The sequence below is a fragment of the Oncorhynchus nerka genome, linkage group LG4, assembly GCF_034236695.1.
Source record: "Oncorhynchus nerka isolate Pitt River linkage group LG4, Oner_Uvic_2.0, whole genome shotgun sequence".
Classification (NCBI taxonomy): Eukaryota; Metazoa; Chordata; class Actinopteri; order Salmoniformes; family Salmonidae; genus Oncorhynchus; species Oncorhynchus nerka.
In genome coordinates this window covers 69157781-69180197 of record NC_088399.1, presented here as the reverse complement: position 1 = coordinate 69180197, position 22417 = coordinate 69157781, and the positions used below count along the sequence as shown (strand labels likewise).

Here is a 22417-nt window from a genome sequence, read left to right as displayed (position 1 = left end):
TCCTCCACTAACCTCTCCCCCTTCCAGTGCGTACTGGGGTACCAGCCGGTTCTGGCGCCTTGGCATCAGAGTCAGACCGAGGCTCCTGCAGTGGACGACTGGTTCAGGCGCGCGGAGGAGACATGGGATGCCACCCAGAAAATCAGCGCAGACTCACACCGTAGTGAGGCCCCGGTGCGGACCGGGTCTGGCTCTCGACCCGAAACCTGCCCCTCCGCCTGCCCTGCCGGATGCTGAGCCCACGGTTTGTGGGGCCATTTAAAGGCCGGAAGTGAGTGAACGAGGTTGGTTACAGGTTACAGCTTCCCCCCAATTACTATATTAACCCCTCGTTCCATGTGTCTCTCCTCGGGCCGGTGGTGGCTGGCCCGTTCCAGGAGTCTGAGGTGCGGGAGGTTACTACTATATGGCCTGAACTACAATAGCCCAGAGAAACACATTGAACAACACATTCATAAATTACAAAAAACTTTGTCAAAAAATGTATCATAAGAAACAAGGTTTTGTAGTGTCTGCCCTATATCTAGGAGATATAAGAAACGCTCAGGAAATGAGTTTCCTTTTTTTTATATACACATATTTAACCCCTTTTTGGGGTTGGCACAAAACTACCTTCATACTTCCGTACCAGTTCCTTTCAGATGAGTCCCGTGACACTTGTGGGGTTTGTAGAGCATCTCCGTGTCCATAGAGTCATAATAGTTTGTAGGTCAACCTGTACGGACGGCACAGACTTTTTTGTGAGAAGACTGATTTTGGGGACGTCTCATAGTCTGACAAACACCGGTCTAGCTCTGCTAGACATCTCTAGCTTAAATTGACGGATTTTGATGGGGATTTTTTAATTCAAATGTATTTGTCACATGCGCCGAATACAACAGGTGTTTCACCTTACCGTGAAATGCTTACTTTCAAGCTCTTAACCAATGGGGGGGTCAATGTAAATAGTCCGGGTGGCCATTTGATAAATTGTTCTGCAGTCTTATGGTTTGGGGGTAGAAGATTGCACCAGTGCGACAATCGACCCTAGGGGCTTAAGGAAAGTGAGAATAGGTATTGAGGCAGATTAGCAGTTAGTAGCAGCTGGAACTTGTTTGAGGAGTTACGTTCAAGACAACTAGTTTAGTGTTGCAAACGGTCTTTGAGGCTGATTGGCAATAGTTAGCAGCTACTGCTTGTTAAATTGCTAGGAAGCTGCATTCAAGACAACTAGTTAAGTGTTACATTCAAGTCTGTTCCTTTCTCTTACATTTTTGTTCATTCTTGACACCATCAAAAAAACACCCCCAACCTCTGGTGTCTTGTGTCCTTTTTGAGATCTATGCTAGACTAACATGCCACAGATTGTAAAGAGAAAAAAGGTGAAGTTAGTATGTTTGTGTGCTAAATCCTAATTTTAACACCTTGGCCTATAATTTGACAAGAGCATTTTCGGTGTGGAGAATGGCCATAGACTTGCCTTGGCTGAATGTGAACAATACTGTGAAATGTTCTGTGTTTCTGTGCATTTAACAGTAAACCCAGACCTTTCTGCTGGATGGTGGAGCTCTGATGTCCTTTCATGTAGAAATAGATCCCAGGGGGTCTTCCTGCTTTTCTGTTTTTAGTATAAAGCTAGAGTTGGTTCTGGGAATACTGAAAGTTGAAAGCTGTTGAAGGGAAATGTTTTTATCACATATGATCATTCATTTACTCGGCGGTGTTTGTATTTGCATTCATGCCTCTTGTTTGTTTGCTGTCTAGGGAAATGATTGACTGGACAGGCAGTGAATGCTAGACGCACAAGTCACTGACCTCACACTGTCAACCGCAGAAGAGCAGCTGGATGCAGTTACTCGGCCATCGTTAAGTTGACAGGACCATCCTGGATTGTGGACCACCGTTTAACTACGGTGTTATTGTTCAGCAGACGTGTCATGGACATACACAAGGATTCCTCATCTATGTGATTTTTGTCTGACCGAACATTTTTTCTACAGAATGCCAAGGCTTTCCCTTCAAAATATAAGGAACTAGTATTCTGGTCATCTTTTTTACTCTGAGATGTTGTTGTTTTCCAACAGAGTGAAGAGGAGCCTGTAATTGTGATGAGGAAGACAGGGACTGTTTCTGTTCATCAGAGGAACCCGGCATTCAGCCTGTTAGAGCCACGAAATCTCCAGGGGAGGAAATATTCTCAGACATCACTTGGAAATTGGAATTTTCAATAAGTTTTTCTCTGTTTTTCCCTTCCTTCCACCTCCCAGACAACTAAGTTTTTAATCTACCACTACACCATGTCTCTATCGAAGTGGAGGAAGATCAGGGCATTTACTGTGTTTTCATGCATTGTAACTTTCACCACGTTCCTCTTCAGTTACACGTTGAGAGATCCCTCTCTGTACTTCTTCAAATACGCCATCCGCAAGTCGGACAGCTTCTTCTCTAAGGGCCAGTGTGGCTGTCGACAGTGTATGACCGAGCTGGAGGACGACCCCTGGTTCACTGAGAGGTTCAACCTGTCTGTCCAACCTCTGATGTCTAGGAGGAACAGCCTGCTGACTGACGACACATACCGCTGGTGGCAGGTGAGATGTTACCACTGCTAGGGTTAGGATTGAACTGGGATGTGGACATGAAGCTAGGGTTAGTTTGAACCAGGATGTGGACATGAAGCTAGGGTTAGGGCCAAACCAGGATGTGGACATGAAGCTAGGGTTGGGGCTGTGCTAGGGTTAGGGTTGAATTGGAATGTGGACTTGAAGCTAGGGTTAGGGTTGAACCAGGATGTGGACATGAAGCTAGGGTTAGGGTTAAACCAGGATGTGGACATGAAGCTAGGGTTAGTTTGAACCAGGATGTGGACATGAAGCTAGGGTTAGTTTGAACCAACCAGGATGTGGACATGAAGCTAGGGTTAGGGCTGAACCAGGATGTGGACATGAAGCTAGGGTTAGGACTGAACTGGGATGTGGACATGAAGCTAGGATTAGTTTGAACCAGGATGTGGATATGAAGCTAGGGTTAGGGCTGAACCAGGATGTGGACATGAAGCTAGGGTTGGGGTTGTGCTAGGGTTAGGGTTGAATTGGGATGTGGACTTGAAGCTAGGGTTAGTTTGAACCAGGATGTGGGCATTAAGCTAGGGTTAGTTTGAACCAGGATGTGGACATGAAGCTAGGGTTAGTTTGAACCAGGATGTGGGCATTAAGCTAGGGTTAGTTTGAACCAGGATGTGGACATGAAGCTAGGGTTAGGGTTGAACCAGGATGTGAACATGAAGCTAGGGTTAGGGTTAGGGCTGAAACAGGATGTGGACATAAAGCTAGGGTTAGTTTGAACCAGGATGTGGACATGAAGCTAGGGTTAGTTTGAACCAGGATGTCGACATGAAGCTAGGGTTAGTTTGAACCAGGATGTGGACATGTAGCTAGGGTTAGTTTGAACCAGGATGTGGACATGAAGCTAGGGTTAGGGTTGAACCAGTATGTGGACATGAAGCTAGGGTTAAGGTTGAACCAGGATGTGGACATGAAGCTAGGGTTAGGACTGAACTGGGATGTGGACATGAAGCTAGGTTAGTTTGAACCAGGATGTGGGAACCAGGATGTGGACATGAAGCTAGGGTTAGGGTTAGGGCTGAACCAGGATGTGGACATGAAGCTAGGGTTAGTTTGAACCAGGATGTGGACATGAAGTTAGGGTTAGGGTTGAACCAGGATGTGGACATGAAGTTAGGGTTAGGGTTGAACCAGGATGTGGACATGAAGCTAGGGTTAGGGTTAGGGCTGAACCCGGATGTGGACATGAAGCTAGGGTTAGTTTGAACTAGCATGTGGACATGAAGCTAGGGTTAGGGTTGAACCAAGATGTAGACATGAAGCTAGGGTTAGGGTTAGGGCTGAACCAGGATGTAGACATGAAGCTAGGGTTAGGGCTGAATCAGGATGTGGACATAAAGCTAGGGTTAGTTTGAACCAGGATGTGGACATGAAGCTAGGGTTAGTTTGAACCAGGATGTGGACATTAAGCTAGGGTTAGGGTTAGGGCTGAAACAGGATGTGGACATAAAGCTAGGGTTAGTTTGAACCAGGATGTGGACATGAAGCTAGGGTTAGGGTTAGGGCCGTACTAGCATGACATGAAGCTAGGGTTGAGGTTAAGGTTAAACCGGGATGTGAACATGAAGCTAGGGTTGAGGTTAGGGTTAAACCGGGATGTGGACATGAAGCTAGGCATGAGGTTAGGGTTAAACCGGGATGTGGACATGAAGCTAGGCATGAGGTTATGGTTAAACCGGGATGTGGACATGAAGCTAGGCATGAGGTTAGGGTTAAACCGGGATGTGGACATGAAGCTAGGCATGAGGTTAGGGTTCAACCGGGATGTGGACATGAAGCTAGGGTTGAGGTTAGGGTTCAACCGGGATATGGACATGAAGCTAGGGTTGAGGTTAGGGTTCAACCGGGATGTGGACATGAAGCTAGGGTTGAGGTTAGGGTTCAACCGGGATGTGGACATGAAGCTAGGGTTAGAGAGTTTGGATTAGTCCACCCTCTGATGACCTGGAGGAACAGCCTGCTGGCTGATGACACGTACAGGTGATGTCAGGTTCTGAGACTTACAGGTGAATAACCACACAGGTGAGTTTGGTTCAGTCACATCAGGTTAACCGTCCTAATGATAATCAGGACAAGGAAGAAAACATTGTTTCCATGACGACGTTATTAATGATACTGTACATACCAATGCCCATGAACGATACCATCTCCTAGTCAGCTATACTTTGAGGTGGCTAATTTCTAAGATTCCACCAGATAGAACTGAATGACTACTTAATGAATACCATTCAACACTACTAGAGAAGTCTAGATCCAATAAACTGAGGGAAAAAAACGTTACACGTCAGTATTTCAGAGACGAGAGATATTCTATTTTTGAACCTAATCCGTGGCCATATTGAGTTCAAAGCGTAGGCCGATGGTATGTTGAGCTCTAAATTATTCTTGCCTCAACCCTGCATCACAATTTGTCAGTTTATTCTTGGTTTTTCTATAGCAAGGTCACGTACAATGAAGAATGAGCTGCCGATCACTTAGGAACAGCCCGGTTACAACGTCTAACAGTCAAATGGTACGCCGTTGTTCGTTTTAATTCAAACATCAAAAGTCCATTCACCCTTCTTAGAAGTCAGTTAGGAACACTTTCTTGTAAATTAGAATTGATCCTGGGGCTATTACCAGTGGCTGTCACCATCGTGACTCCATTAAATTAAATCCGGAGAAACACGTTGGAGGTGGAAGGACCACATGCCCTGAGGGGGTTCTATGGAGATGAGGTTATCACATTCACCTTGACCAATTAGATGTAAGAGTAGATGGAATATTAACTAGAAGGTAACATCCTGTTACTCATAACTTGTTTCATAAGAGGTGAGGATTGATGAGTACTGTCTTGGTCCATCTACTGGCTCTGTTAAAGAAAGTGTCTTGGTGTGTGCTAGGGTTGAATGGTGGTAACCCGGTTACTGAGATTTACTGGGATTTACCCCCAAAACCACTCCCTTTTTCCGGGATAAATAACTGTTTTGAAAGCCAATACTAACTCGCATTAGCGCAATGACTGGAAGTCTATGGGTATCGCTAGCATGTTAGCCGACTTCCAGTCATTGTGTTAACGCTAGATAGCAACTTACTTCAAACTGCACTCAGACATAAAAATGGTATCTTTAAGTTCATCTGACTCTGGGGAAGTAGATAAAGGGCCTCATTGCCGAAATCCAAATGTGTCCCTTTAACAAGAGTTTTTTTTTATGCTGAGAACTGAAAGTATGTTTTTAAATAACATCCTTAGAATGTTCTTTAAACGTTACTAATGTTTTGAAAACCTTCTTTAAATAGAACCATGAGGAAACCTGTAGGAAACGTTATGGGAAGGTTGTATGCAAAATAACCATATGACAATCATTCTCTCACCAAGCTCTAAGAAACATATGGTTCTCAGATAATTATGTGCTGGCTGGCCTGTCTCTGCTGTGTCCCTACCTCAACTGTCTCTGTTCTGGCCCGAATGCTTAAAGGCTGAGCTGAAAGGCTTGAAGGTCTCCCTCTCTCTCCAGTGGTTGCAGGCAGAGCAAGAGCCGGCCAACTTCAGCGAGGTGGTGGAGAAGTTGTTCCAGGTCATCCCTGATGCTGACCTTTACATGGATGCGGGCCCTGAGCGCTGTAGGACCTGTGCTGTGGTGGGGAACTCTGGGAACCTTAAGGGCTCCCGCTACGGAGCCCTCATCGACTCCAGTGATGTCGTCATCAGGTGACTCATTAAGCTTGTTTTTTGTTTATGAGTTACATAAAGCATTATGTCAGGAATTGAATTGCAAAGCCACATAAGAGTGATTTTGTTCTGTATAGCATTCATGCCTGACCAATATCTAGGCTTTGGTGTTAATTACAAGTGTAATCATTGTAGTCCAGTTTCTTGATTCCCACCCCCACCATTGATAAGATTACACCTGAGCAGGGATACAAACGGTTTTGTTCTATCAAGGCGTGTATAGCCTACAATTATCATCACAATAGCTCATGAAAGGTTATATTGGAACAAACACAAGTCTGTGATCATTGTGACATGTAGGTGTAGACGCCCCATTTGGTTTGATGTCAATATGATTTCCCCCTAACATAGACCGTTCCTTTCAGCTGCCCTAGCTGTTGTTCCCATGTCAGTTTGTCTCATAGAAGTCAAAGCCACTTGGCCCAAAAACCTGTTTTAGCATGATGTGCCATGCGATTTAGGGCTTTCGCTATTTTGTATTAGTCAACTGGGTGGGACTTGATATAGGTTAAGGAAGAAACACAGAATTCCATCCTGGTCAGCTAATGAAATTGACTCCTGAGAAAACTTTCCTTAACTGCAGGTGGCAGTTAATCACCCTTGGTTTTATGTGTTCAGACTATACACACTCCGGCACATAGATGGGGGTAGGGTTAGTGCCAATTCGTCCCTCCAGGATTTTGCTGGGATTTTTTTTTCTATTTGAGGGCAAAAATGCTTGATTTTTCCATGGCAATATGCAATGATTTTGGCCAATTCGTTGCGAAAGTGCGCTGATGAGGGAAAACGTTTGTTTGTGTGGCTTGATTGAACCATATTATGCGGAAAATGTGCAGCGATTGGTTTAAATTGCAAGCCCTCTTTTTGTACAACGTTGATGGGTCAGTTTAACGCGATACCTGAGTGTTTTATGCTGACAATAGTGCAGTGATTGGGACCTGCCAATACACTCTGAGAAGAAGAAATAGGGTTAGGGTTAGAGCAGGAAGGGTAATGAAGCCGACTGTAGACGAAGGTCGGAGAGTGAAACCGGGGGAGGTGCATCTGCGACAGCCGAAAGTTGAACGCTGGTGATTTTCCAACAGCAAGGCTCAGATCAACTTGGCAGTGTCAACATACACTACATGACCAAAGGTATGTGTACACCTGCTCCTCCTTATTCCAAAATCATGGGTATTAATATGGAGTCACTCTTCACTCTTCTGGGATGGCTTTGCACTAGATGTTGGAACGATGCTGCGGGGACTTGCTTCCATTCAGCCACAAGAGCATTAGTGAGGTTGGGCACTGATGTTAGGCGATTTAGGTGTGGCTTGCGGTCGGCATTCCAATTCATCCCAAAGTTGTTTGATGGGGTTGAGGTCAGGGCTCTGTGGAGGCCAGTCAAGTTCTTCCACACTGATCTCAACAAATCTTTTCTATATGGACCTCACTTTGTGCATGGGGGCATTGTCATGCTGAAACAGGAAAGGGCCTTCCCCACTGTTATCACAAAGTTCGTCTAGAATGTCATTGTATGCTGTAGCGTTAGGATTTTCCTTCACTGGAACTAAAGGGCCTAGCCCGAACCATGAAAAACAGCCCCAGACCATTATTCCTCCTCCACCAAACTTTAAGGTTGGCACTATGCATTGGGGTAGGTAGCGTTCGCCTGGCATCCGTCAAAGGGTGATTCATCACTCCAGAGAACAAGTTTCCACTGCTCCAGAGTCCAATGGCAGCGAGCTTTACACCATTCCAACCGACGCTTGGCATTGTGCATGGTGATCATAGGCTTGTGTGTGGCTGCTCAGCCATGGAAACCCATTTCATGAAGCTCCCGACAAACAATTATTGTGCTGATGTTGCTTTGAGGCAGTTTGGAACTCTGTAGTGAGTGTTACAACCGAGGACAGGCGATTTCTAAGGAGTTATGTGCTTCAGCACTAGGCAGTCTCGTTCTGTGAGCTTGTTTGGCCTACCACTTCGCAGCTGAGCAGTTGTTGCTCCTAGACGTTGCCACTTCACAATAACAGTACTTAGAGTTGACCGGGGAAACTCCAGAAGGGCAATTAAGGTCACAGTTATGAACATTTAGGACACTAAAGAGGCCTTTCTACTGCCTCTGAAAAACACAAAAAGAAAGATGCTCATCTGCATGAACGTGCCTTAGGTATGCTGCAAGGAGGCATAAGGACTGCAGATGTGGCCAGGGCAATAAATTGCAATGTCCGTACTGTGAGATGCCTAAGACAGCGCTACAGGGACAGCTGATCGTCCTCGCAGTGGCAGACCACGTGTAACAACACCTGCACAGGATTGGTACATCTGAACATCACACCTGCAGGACAGGTACAAGATGGCAACAACAACTGCCCGAGTTACACCAGGAACGCACAATCCCTCCATCAGTGCTCAGACTGTCCGCAATAGGCTGAGAGAGGCTGGACTGAGGGCTTGTAGGCCTGTTGTAAGGCAGGTCCTCACCAGGCATCACCGGCAACAACGTCGTCTATGGGCACAAACCCGCTGTCGCTGGACCAGACAGGACTGGCAAAAAGTGGTCTTCAATGACGAGTCGCGGTTTTGTCTCACCAGGGGTGATGGTCAGATTCGTGTTTATCATCGAAGGAATGAGCGTTACACCGAGGCCTGTACTCTGGAGTGGGATCAATTTGGAGGTGGAGGGTCCGACGTGGTCTGGGGCGGTGTGTCACAGCATCATCTGACTGAGCTTGTTGTCATTGCATTTAAATCTCAATGCTGTGCATTACAGGGAAGACATCCTCCTCCCTCATGTGGTACCCTTCCTGTAGGCTCATCCTGACATGACCCTTCAGCATGACAATGCCACGACCCATACTGCTTGCTCTTTGCGTGATTTCCTGCAAGACAGGAATGTCAGTGTTATGCCATGGCCAGCGAAGAGCCCGGATCTCAATCCCATTGAGGACGTCTGGGACCTGTTGGATCGGAGGTAAAGGGCTAGGGCCATTCCCCCCAGAAATGTCCGGGAACTTGGTGGTGCCTTGGTGGAAGAGTGGGGTAACATCTCACAGCAATAACTGGCAAATCTGGTGCAGTCCACGAGGAGGAGATGCACTGCAGTACTTAATGCAGCTGGTGGCCACACCAGATACTGACTGTTACTTTACAGATACAGATACACATTATTCCATTTATGTTAGTCACATGTCTGTGGAACTTGTTCAGTTTATGTCTCAGTTGTTGAATCTTGTTATGTTCATACAAATATTTGCACATGTTAAGTTTGCTGAAAATAAATGCAGTTGACAGTAAGTTCTCCAATTGTGCACATGGCTGGCTGAATTTTGCTAACATCGGAAACTTCGGGAAGATGGCCCATTATTTTGTTTTTCTAAGGACCCAGAAAACGGCGATGTGAGAACCTATTCAAGTAAGTAAATATTTTTTGAAAATGGTTGTTTTTAGCTAGCTTGCTACAGAAACTTAAGTGTGCAGGCTGACTCAAATTAGCTGCTAATGTAATGTTCGCTATTTAGCAAACTGTATAGCTAGCTAAATTAATTAAATATCACCAGCTTGCTAACTTCATATTAGCTAATTAGCTAGCTATCTTGATGTATTTATCGTTTTAACTAAATTCATTTGTAGCTAGCTAACAGCCATGGAAGAGGGTGAAAGATTATCTATCAATTCAAGCTGTCAGAGAAGGGAGATTAATTAATTAATTAAATATCACCAGCTTGCTAACTTCATATTAGCTAATTAGCTAGCTATCTTGATGTATTTATCGTTTTAACTAAATTCATTTGTAGCTAGCTAACAGCCATGGAAGAGGGTGAAAGATTATCTATCAATTCAAGCTGTCAGAGAAGGGAGAGTAGGCTACTCTGGATAGGGAAGATACCTTTTGCGGGAGGACATTTTTGAAAATATTCTCCAGTTCTAGTCAATAGCGAGGAAAAACGTAGGACAGAGAGATATAGTAACATAATATTCAGTGCTGTCTAATTTGAGTGTAATGCAGCCTGTTTCTTTAGAATGTTTTCTGTTCTCAGGTACAGAGAGCTGTGAAACTCTGTCTGCAGATGAAGAGGTCCCAGTGAATGTCCCAAGAGAATAAGGGTACATCCTTGTATACCATGGATTATATGTGTACCTATGTTAGCACATGTTGTGAACAGAAATACAGTTTAAAAGTCACACACAATGTTTAAACCTATTACAACTGGAGCAGGCCAACTCTGCTGGGCGTGCAGGTTTCTGTTCCAGCCCAGCACTAACACACCTGATTTTAATGTATCAAAATGAATGAGTTAATAATCAAGTGTGCTATTGCTTGGCTGGAACAGAAGTCTGCTCCCCAGTAGATCACGGATCAGTGGAGCGAGATTGGCCAGATCTGATATGGACTTTTATTTGTTCACCTGAAATTATGCTTTAGTAATAATAGCCTACTTGTTACAAAAATGTCTAACCTTTACATATGAGTTAGCTTACTTGTACACTTTGAAATAATATGAGATAGTGTTGAAGTTTAGTGTTTAAACTTGTTTTAATTGTAAACTGGCCTACAGTATGATCGCATTAGCCTTATGGGCATTTGCAAAAGACTCCTTGACAATGTGCATCTGAAGCAGAGAATAGCTTAACTCACACATTGTTTACACATTGTTAAGCTCTAGGTTCTCAATTTAAAAACAATAACAGTAGACAATGTATGAGGCTAATCATTATCCAGGGCATCTACAAGTCTATGCTAGGTAAAGCTCCGCCTTATCTCAGTTCACTGGTCACGATGGCAACACCCACCTGTAGCACGCGCTCCAGCAGGTGTATCTCACTGATCATCCCAAAACCTCATTTGGCTGCCTTTCCTTCCAGTTCTCTGCTGCCTGCGACTGGAACGAATGACAAAAATCTCTGAAGTTGGAGACTTTTATCTCCCTTTCAAACTTTAAACATCTGCTATCTGAGCAGCTAACCGATCGCTGCAGCTGTACATAGTCCATCGGTATATTGCCCACCCAATTTACCTACCTCATCCCCATACTGTTTTTATTTTATTTACTTTTCTGCTCTTTTGCACACCAGTATCTCTACCTGCACATGTTCATCTGATCATTTTTCACTCCAGTGTTAATCTGCTAAATTGTAATTATTCACTCCTATGGCCTATTTATTGCCTACCTCCTCATGCCTTTTGCACACAATGTATATAGATTCTTTTTTTCTACTATGTTATTGACTTATTGTTTATTGTTTACTCCATGTGTAACTCTGTGTTGTTGTCTGTTCACACTGCTATGCTTTATCTTGGCCAGGTCGCAGTTGCAAATGAGAACTTGTTCTCAACTAGCCTACCTGGTTAAATAAAGGTGAAATATATATATATATATTTTTAAATACTAGACTTTTGTACATGCCTTGTGCTGACATGAAATTGTTTAGTGCAAATCGAACCCTTGTAATCTAGGTGATGAAATGTCTGGAAACAGGAGATGATGGGGGTCCTTCTCTTCAAACATACAAACAACTACTACCACCAAGTTCGATGCCAGATACTTTTATCCCAGAAGGTCTGAGTGTCACTTAGTCGGGCTACTGTGACAATGAAGATGGTTTGCCTAAGACTACCACAACAATTACGTTTGTCTATGCCAAATGTGTTTAAATTGTAAAATAAAGAATATAAGAAACCGTTTTTATTCAATGGGGCTAGGCAAAGCAGAGATGACAATACTTTTAATTTCACCCAGACAACAATATAGCGTATTATCTACAGTATGTTTACAATATCATAAACAGAAGTATTTTACACGTTCCAAATTACATTTAATATATTCATATGGTTTAAGGGGACACTTTTGTCAGGACGGCAAGGTGCTCTCTGCTCAAATTGCACAACAGAATCATTGATTGACCAAAGCACAGCATATGACAACCATCTCGTATGACTAAGGAATGTCTCCTTTCATACCTGAAAAGGGACAAAGTATAGCTAGATTGTAGAAACTGATGCTGCTGCAGCATTGCTCATCTTCACGTTGGGAATCCGGTCGACGTGGGTGTCTTGACAGAGGTCAGCTGGTTGAACCTACAGCAGTACATACACCAATGAAAAGCACCCCTGATGTTAGAATAGCACTTCTTTAGGTCACTTATACCATCGGGGCTCTTCATCGTTTGGTTGTTTAATTCATTCAGGTGTTTTAGTGTCATATAAAGATTAAATCTATTGTTGGGCTGGAACAACCAATAGTCAACACAGCAGGTTGACCTATCCTATGGAGGCCTTTGTCCTATGCTGTAATGTCCATACATTTTCCCTCTTTATGAATAAAGCTCTCAACAAATTATCAATGAGTTATCATATGAGTTTTGTCCCCCAGACTATAAGGATGTCATATTGTATAATTTGCGCCTCGCCCTTTTTCATGGTCATGGCTAGGAGGGATCCAGTTTTTGTCAAATTAATGTCATATTCTAGATTACATGGTTGCATTCAAGACAAAGGTCGTTTTTTATTGATCTGTTGTCAGTAGAGTAGGACCAGGCTACCATCGTATTAAAACAATATTCTGCTAATGTCTCCATTCATATAAAGTGTAGTAGAATTGCATCAATTGTTTATCGAAGGCCACATTTTTCCTGTGCAAAGGAAAGAAATCTCTTTAATATGGCCTACAAACCTCTGTCACTACGCGCTTATTAATAGCCAAAATGATCACTTTCCAATCTGCTCATCACATTAGGAACAGTAGGCTTACATTAGTCTGCAGATGCGATGATCGAGGGCATGCAGTCATTTGTAATAAAGGTTCCATTTTATGGTGAAAAAAATAGCTTGACATATGCTAATGGCTAGACTACAATCTAGCTAGCTAATTTAGTGTTCACACCTGTTTCGCATAACAGACAAACTAAACTCAAAATCAATCAGACTTGACTTACCAGTTATGAAATGATCATAGCAGACCCTGTACTGACAGCTGTCAGGGTTCAGGTCTTGACAGGCAAAAAGGTTTTACTTGCTTTTCTGACAGTTCTCGAGTCTTCTCTCATTGGTGTCATCAATGTTGTTTCATGATTGCGAGGAATCTGTAAATATATCCACAGAAAATTACCTTGGTGATGAATCAACTAGTTTTAGGCACTGCTATCATGCAGTTTGAGGCAGAAACTCGGCTGTTGTTGTCAGAAGAAGTAATGAAGTGGTCTTCCAACATGGCCGCCCGGCGGTGTCATACATCAACTGCAAGCCCTCAATACTATATCACACACACTCACAAACTGAAAACATAACGTGTGTAGGCTACAATTAATTTGGTTAGACAGAGGACGCAAATATCACTTTCATTTGTGTCCCCTGTAGCTTTAGAATCACGGCAATGTTGGTTCCTGTTTGTCACTTCTTTGGCCATTTTCGCTTGGGTCAACCAAAAGCAGCCTAATGATTGGTTGACAAATAGTGCATCCCACAATGCAGGTAATGGCTGCATGGTACAGTTTGTGAGAAGCAACTACAGCAACTTGAAGGCGACTAAATAAAAAACTGCATTACCTTTGCTTACAAGGTATTTGTAAAGTTCATGCAGTTGATGTGTAGGCGCAGTTTTTATCCCCATAATGCAACACACTGTATCTGCTCGAAGGTACCCATTGACTACTTTAAAATGGAGATAGCCCTCAATGGTGCTGGCCATTCTGTCACAGAAGCATGGAAAAACAGGAGATGAGCTCTCTGGTACATCTCCGGGCGGCAGGTAGCCTAGCGGTTAAGAAAGTTGGGCCAGTAACCAAAAGGTTGCTGGTACGAATCAAAAATATGTTGATGAGCAATGCACTTAACCCTAATTGTTTCTGTAAGTCACGCTGGATATGAACTCAAATGTAAATGTAATGGTTTTTCTCCACTCACCAGCAGTTCTGTACAAATGTTCCTCAATGTAAAGCTGTATGACTGCACTTATCTTCTACAACATCCCATGCTGTGGAGCAGCATGCTTGCTGATTTAATTACACAGAGACTGGGACAAGAGACGCGGGACTTATTGCTTTTCTTTTAACACAATCCTTCTCTGCAGTACAGGCTTACAAGCACAGGAATTATGTACAGTTCATATCATCCTGCATCCCCTGTGGGCCCTGGTTAAAAGTAGTGCCCTATAAAGGTAATACCGTGCCATTTAGGACGGAGCCCGTGTGCTGCTACTCCAGTGACTTAGATGAACGCTCGATTGCCAGACCCGACTCTGCAAATGAAAAACATGTTGTATGTGCTCTGCTTCAAAATTATAGTACCCATCCCGTTCCATGTAATGAAAATAAATATTTACCAGCAAAATCCATAACTCTTTTTTTTGTTTTTTTTGTTAAAAACCTATTTATTCTGGTTCTACGAGAGCTGGTATATCACAGGTGTCAAGGAAGCACCGGGATATTTTATTAAAACATGATTAGCATGTCTGGATAATAAGACACTGACAGCATTGACCCACTACCAAGCGCATAGCCCAAGGTAATGTAAATTTATAGAACCCATCCCCTTTCATGTAATGATAAATATTTACTGGCAAAACCCCTCACACTTAAAAAAAAAAAAGAAAAAAAGCCTATTTATTCTGGTTCTACGAGAGCTGCTATATCACAGGTGTCAAAGATGCACCGGGTTCTTTTATTCAAACATAATTAGCTTGTCTGGAGTATAAGACGCTGACAGCGTTGGATCAGCGGTGGATTAAACATCAATCGACTTCTGATCCGTGTATGATGGGGTAAAGCCTCAGCAAGTAACTTCATTAGGTTGGATCCTAGAGCCCAACAGATGTAGTGATAGCTATGCACCTCACATCTGTGAGTGAAAAGCCCACTTTTAGATTGGATTTCTGCGCTATGTTTTTCAATGAGGAGCCAGACCAACTATCAGTGTGTAAATTAGGAGGGAAGTCCTTGGCTGAAATTGATTATACTGCTCACCCCACACTCACTTAACTCACACACACACACACACACAAAGATCTCCCCTTGGAAGAACAAACTAACTATATTAATTAAACAGGCAGAATCACAGCTATAGCTTTCCCCTCAATGCACTCACTGTAACTGGGACATAAATATTAACTGTATGATGTGGAGAAGCAGGAATTCCACAAACTGTCACATGCCATGGCACTACTAGGATGTGGGTATTCAGTAGATATTTACAGGAATGTCGTGAAGACGGTTCATCCCAGAGCCTGATGTTGAGGATATACAGTAAGCCTCTGGTTCATCACCACATTCAAGTTCCAAATGACAGAAATGTCATTTAGATACAAATTCCAGTTTTGTACCTCCAGGCATCCCACCTTCAACAAAGCAGATATGTTGATTAGTATGTGAAAGCATTGTCATCCATTTGTTATATTTAAGTTATAAGGCACAGAGGGGTGTGGGGTACATGGCTGAGGGCTTTACAGCCCTTAGCCATGGTATATTGCCTTATTGCTATTATAAACTGGTTACCAATGTAATTAGAGCAATACAAAATACATGTTTTGTCATACCCGTGGTATGCGATACGATAAACCACGGCTGTCAGCCAATCAGCATTCAGGGCTCAAAACCACCCAGTTTTTATAATGCAGGACAACCCACTTTGACTCTTACCGTAACCCTGCTCCTGCAGAATGAACATGGCTCCTACCTCTGGCTATGAGGAGGATGTTGGGAGCCGGACCACCCATCACGTCATGTACCCAGAGAGCGCCATAGATCTGGACAATACCACCAGTCTTCTGCTCATCCCCTTCAAGACTCTGGACCTTCAGTGGATCACCAGCGCCTTGACTACAGGCTCCATCAAACAGTGAGTGATCAATGACCACGCGCCACACAGTCACTACACGTTCATCAAGTTCACCTGAGAAAGTGTAGTAAGTGCACCTTAGCGAAACCTTCAATGCGAACTGTAGTGGATGCCTGTGGAAATGTTTGTAATGAATGGAAAGATGAAACCGCAAACTACGTTCTCATCCCCGTGAGGTCTGGTATCCTTTATGCTGTGTAAACAGTCTTTGTAGAAGTGCACCCGATGCCTCCTTCAGGGCTGTTTGTCATAACCACAAGTATCCACATGTTGGCACGTACTGATATAGACCTCTTCCAGCGCCACAAGGTCGATGTTCTCAAGCTCTGTGTTAGACAATTATTACACATTACATGAATCATCTCAATTAATCACCTCATTATTACCACAAGTTAAGATTCTAAGAATGTGGATTCCTTCAACTGGGTCATACATATGGCTTCAGCTGGAACGCTTTTGACAGTTACATCCTTATGGTGACGTTCTTGTGTTAATGATCTAATGACTGCTGAGGATGAGTGGGATGTTAGGAGGAAGAGGAGGAGGAGAGTGAGGAGGTTGTGGAAGTGCTTAGCTGCCTGTAGGAATCTTTACTGGCACCTTGAGTATCCGCAGGGGTGGCCTGGCCCATTCTTTGCCCAGTGGGCCTGTCTAACTTATGTTTTCTGCACAAAATGATCCTTATATCTGTAATAATGGGGGCCTCAAGTAAGAACTGGGCCAGTGTGGGCCATCGAGAGGGAAAAATGGACTGGTTTGGGGGCCTCAAAGAAAAAAATGGGCCAGTGTGTTAGAAATGCCAGGGCCGATTTCTGGTCCCAGTCCAGCCCTGAGGATCAGGGTTGAACTGTAGCCTAATAATGTTATGGGTCAGATGGTCAATAATTCTTAGCGCTATAGTTATATCACAGCACAGCTTGAATCCTGATGAAGGCAGCATAGCTATCGAAACTTTGATATCTATTGCACTTATTTAATCTGACCTAGACTGTGCAGCTTTCTTTTCATACAGTCTACCCTACCGGTGGGTAGACTGTGTGAATAGCATACCTGTAGTACAAATCAAATCATTCCCAAATCAATATTGGTTATATGACCTCACACATCACAATAGCGTATGACCCTTGACCTTGATGGGAAACAAGCCTCTGCTGTTTACGATGGTATCTGTCACTGTGATCATCTGTAAAAACATAAATAATGTGAGAATTACTTTGTTTGCAAACTGTTACTATACCAACACAAACATAAAAAAACAAGTATCAAAACAGTAACCAAAACAGTATCAGTATCACAAATACACTGTGAACTGTAACATATATTTTCTAACCTGAAATCGGGTTTCTTTTCCAGACGTGACAGCCTTTTACTGAACGTATTACCGGTATAGGCTACTAGTTTGTCGTGAGGAGCTCATAGTCAGTATGGCTAATGTTAGCCAATGCTGATAGCCAACCGGATGGCCACCACAAAGTAAACAAAGATGGCGGCGCCTCTGTCAGAAATAAGGTGAATTTGATCAACGATGGTGGTTTAAACTGACAGTACCAAAGGTTCTTTGGTTTCCCCTTTTATCTGTGATAATACTTTGATATTTCTTATATTATGTCGTCTTTTGTTTCTTGCAGCACGTACATTCCTGTCCAGTCCAGGATTAAGGCAAACAAGAACAGGGTGAGTGAACCCTTGGCTGCTTCCAAAATGGCGCCCTAAAGTAGAGTATTACTTATGACCAAAGCCCTATGGGTTCATCTGCTTTAGTTTACCTTACCTGGAGACAATATAATGCAGATTTTGAAGAGCTAGTGATTGGTTGGTTGGTTCATTGATTGATAACGTTCAAGATTTGAATTATTTTCACTTGTCACAAGGTCAAAGCTGTTGTTATGTTTTGCAGGTGTTGATATACAGCCCGACCTTCTTTAAATATGTCTATGACGCATGGCTGGAGAGTCATGGCCGGTATCCCTCCACTGGCTTCCTCAGCCTATTGTTTTCCATTCATATCTGTGATAAGGTGAGCCCACCCACTTCCTTTTGTGTCTGTCTGACAAAGTTCTGTACATTATGAGAGTGTTCTGTGACTGTGAAGCATGCGTTGGGTTCGCACTGAGGTTTTACAGAGTTTAAAGCCGGAAAAAGTGTCCCAAGTGCCCAAAAAATGTAACCGCTGATGGAAATGAAGTAACCCCTTGCGTCTGCGAAATGGCCACACGCTGTGCAGCACTGTGTTATCTACCCCCCACTGCTCTACAAACAAACACATTTTGGGTGGGAAAGAGGGGCAGAGCGCCGAGTGTTCTGCTTATTATCTGCATCTACACGGGAGGTGTGAAATACAGGCACTTACCATGTGCTACCCTCTTAGAAAAAAGAACCTGAAAGAGGTTGACTCTAGAAAAACTCCACAGTTGCCCCAAGTGATGCAGACGGCATCCCAGTGTCCTATAATTGTCCTATAGTTGTTACATAGAGGTCAACTGATTCATTTAGAAGAGAAGAAAAATAAATCCTAGTAACTGTATAAGGACGTTTTTCTAGTAACTGCATACTGTCATCTAGAGTTGAAGCATCATCAATAGGCATGTTTTGTAAGTTTCTCGAAAAAAAACCTGCAACTGGAGAAATTAGCTCTACAAAGTCAACTGTATGTGTCAGAGTACCAGAACATCATATCAACGCATCAATCAGTACAGCAACATTCCACCTCATCAGTTCTGTGGCACATGGCATTAGGCCAAAGCATATAAGTCACATAGAAGAGTCTGGCACCATGATGACCAATTCCGGGGCGGACGAGTACCTCTGTATAATGGTGTGTTGTATCATTTAGGTGAGTGTGTACGGGTTCGGAGCGGATCAGTACGGGAACTGGCACCACTACTGGGAAGAGAATCACCAGGGAGGAGCATTCCGCCACACCGGGGTGCATGATGCTGACTATGAGTACAACGTTACCCTGCTTCTGGCTGACAAACACAAGATCAAGATTTTCAAAGGCTTCTGATGTCTGGAGATGTTACTGGCCTGAGACCATCAAGCCTCTTGAATGAAATTCTGTCGACTCAGAGGTTAACCACTGGGTATAAACTGGTTGAATCAACATTGTTTCAACGTAATTTGTCAACGTATTGTGACGTGGAATCTGTGTAAAATTCATTGGATTTGCAAAAAGTAATCAACTGTTGTTTTGAGGGTGAAATTTCAACCACAGGATTTTGTCATCATTGTAACCAATGTTCAACATAGACAAAGCTTGTATAAAATATGTTGAATTTGTACCTTTTGAAACAATGTCAGATATTCAATGTTATATCCATTATCAGGAGAAAAAAACTATAGCTGGGCAGCAAATCCTTCTGGAAAATTCTACAGCTATCTATAGCTATTCCTTTGGTCTCCCATCCTGCTAAGCTTTGATATGTCACTGACAACCCCCCCCCCACAAACAAAGAGTGTTTTGTGAACTAACACTCACACTTTACTTTGTTCCCCCTTACTAGCTCTGACTTTGCTGATAGCTACTTCATTGAGGATAAATGTACTGACTATGCCTGTGATATGTGGTTGTTCCAACTAGCTATCTTAAGATGAGTGCACTAACTAAGTCGCTCTGGATAACAGCGTCTACTAAATGACTCAAATGTAAAAATGTACAAGCTAAATAGATTCACTTTTGCTATCGGAAGTCATTCCAAGGGGTAGGTTTAACAAAGCAAATTAAATGGAACCATACTTTATCAATCATATACCATCAATGATGCTATTTAGGCCTATTGTTTCAATTCAACCCAGGATTCAACTAAAAATAGACGATACATATAGGCATAGGGTTTAAAGCTTTGATTGATTTTAAATGTAATCTAAAACGTTAATAATGTACTGTATATGTTGGATTCATGTCTCCATCTTAACCAAAAATCGAAGTTAAAGAATAGGACTAAATCCAACTTCATTTAAATTCCATTTACAGTTTGATTTGATTTTGTCCTATTCTTTAAGTTCGATTTTTGGTCGAGTTGGAGAAGTGAATCCAACATCTTGATTACTTTTAGATTTTTTAAAACTTTTTGGGGGGGTATTTTGCCACCTCTGTCTCATTCGATCTTGTCTCATCGCTACAACTCCCCAATAGACTCAGGAGGCGAAGTACGAGTCATGCGTCCTCTGAAACATGACCCGCCAAACAGCGCTTCATAACACCCGGCTGCTTAACTCGGAAGCCAGCCGCATCCATGTGTTGGAGGAAACACTGTTCAACTGACGACCGAGGTCAGCCTGCAAGCGCCCGGCCACAAGGAGTCGCTAGAGCCAGATGAGCCAAGTAAAGCCCCTCCGGCCAAACCCTCCCTTAACCCGGACGACACTGGGCCAATTATGTGCCGCCCTATGGGACTCCCAATCACGGTTGGTTGTGGTACAGCCTGGGATCGAACCCAGGTCTGTAGTGAAGCCTCTAGCACTGCGATGCAGTGCCTCAGACAGCATAACAATTATTAATGGAATTAAAGCTCGACTAAGTCAGTGGGACATATTAAACTATTCAAGCAGTAGATGAATCTCCTTTAAATGCTGGTTATTTGTTGTGTTATCAACCAAACACAATTCACTGTTACTTTTGTAATACAGTAGCCTAAAGGTAAGGCTAACTTACAGACTAACGTAACAGTATTTATTCAAATGGGTAACACATCCATAGCCACATGTTGACGCTAATGTAACTATAAATGTCTTAGCAATTAAAGAGTGCATGTTCAAGATCACAGGTCTGTGGAGATCTTCACAATTTTTATAATGAATGTCTATAATAAACGGCATTGATCACTTGCACCATGTACTATTAATGTAATATATTCTCAACTGCAATCCATGTTATTTGGTTGTGCTATTAGAAGAAGAACAGGGATAACACATTAAGTTGTATAAATAAACAAAATATCTGACATTGTATTCCCATTTGTTGTGCTATTAAATGGTCTTCGGTGCAGTGATACACATTTACAGTGCCTTTCAGAAAGTATTCACCCATGACTTTTTCCACATTTTGTTGTTACAGCCTGAATTTAAAATGATTTCTATTTTGTGTCACTGATCTACACACAATACCCCATAACGGCAAAGTGGAATTATGTTTTTAGAAATGTATAAAACAAAAAAATGAAAAGCTGAAATGTCTTGAGTCAATAAGTGATCAACTCTTTTGTTGTGGCAAGGCTAAATAACTTCAGGACTAAAAATGTGCTTAACAAGTCGCATACGTTGCATGGACTATCACTGTGTGCAATAATGGTGTTTAATATGAATGTTTTGGCCCGCAGCTGATTTTATTTGCCCCCCCCCCCCCACCAAGTAAATAAAAAAGAAATAAGCTAATCAGCTCCAAGTGATTTTAATTTTGGAAATCTGTTTGAAAGTGTTCACACACATAGTAGAGAGATGTGATCGTCTACAAATGGAAGCAAGGTTTGAATTGATTATGTTTTAGTCAAATATATCCGTTTGGGTCTTCTTACGGCCAATTTGCAATCTCCAAATTATTTGTAATTATGTTCAGGCCCCCTGACCGTGCGCTCAAGAAAAATTGGCCTGCAGCTGAATGTAGTCGATGATCCCTGCTGTACAGAATACACGTACTCAAACATAGGCATCCTGTTAGCAATAAAGCATAAAAATAATACTGCAAAAAATGTGGCAAGGAAATACATTTTTCTGTCCTCAATACAAAGCATTATGTTTGGGAAAATCTAACACAGTACATTGAGTACCACTCATATTTTCAAGCAGGATGGTGCCCGCATCATGTTATGGGTATGCTTTCATCGGCAAGGACTTCAGAGTTTTTTAGGATAAAAATCAAAGAAATAGAGCTATGCGTAGGCAAAGTCCTAGAGGAAAACCTGGTTCAGTCTGCTTTCCAACAGACACTGGGAGACAAATCTACATTTCAGCAGACAATAACCTAAAACGCAAGGCCAAATATACACTGGAGTTACTTACCAAGACAACATTGAATGTTCCTGAGTGGCCTAGTTAGTTTTGACCTAAATCGTCTTGAAAATCCATGGCAACACTTAAATGGCTATCCAGCAATGATCAACAACCAACTTGACAGAGCTTGAAGAATTGTTTTAAGAATAATGGGCAAATATTGTACACTCCAGATTTGCAGCAATTTAAGAGACTTACCCAGAAAGACTCACAGCTGGGTTGAATATTTATGTAATGAAAATATATTAGTGATTTATTTTCCATTAATTAAAAAAATAAAATAGACATTTTCTTCCACTTTGA

At 42.6% G+C, this 22417-nt stretch overlaps 1 protein-coding gene across 3 annotated transcripts in view; it reads left to right on the top strand.

The window, feature by feature from the left end:
- LOC115128521 (CMP-N-acetylneuraminate-beta-galactosamide-alpha-2,3-sialyltransferase 1-like) overlaps nt 1-19573 on the top strand; it is a 40965-nt gene extending 21392 nt beyond the window's left edge. For 2 of the 3 annotated variants that reach the window (XM_029658420.2, XM_065017782.1), the window contains exons 2-7: nt 1744-2567; nt 6098-6291; nt 15947-16126; nt 17755-17800; nt 18024-18143; nt 18960-19573. In XM_029658420.2, the coding sequence (XP_029514280.1) occupies nt 2277-2567; nt 6098-6291; nt 15947-16126; nt 17755-17800; nt 18024-18143; nt 18960-19133 (1005 nt within the window). In that variant the 5' untranslated portion in view covers nt 1744-2276 and the 3' untranslated portion in view covers nt 19134-19573. The remainder of the gene's footprint in view (nt 1-1743; nt 2568-6097; nt 6292-15946; nt 16127-17754; nt 17801-18023; nt 18144-18959) is intronic. The other variant, XM_065017783.1, reaches the window with a different exon arrangement.
- Nucleotides 19574-22417: the final 2844 nt, after the last annotated feature.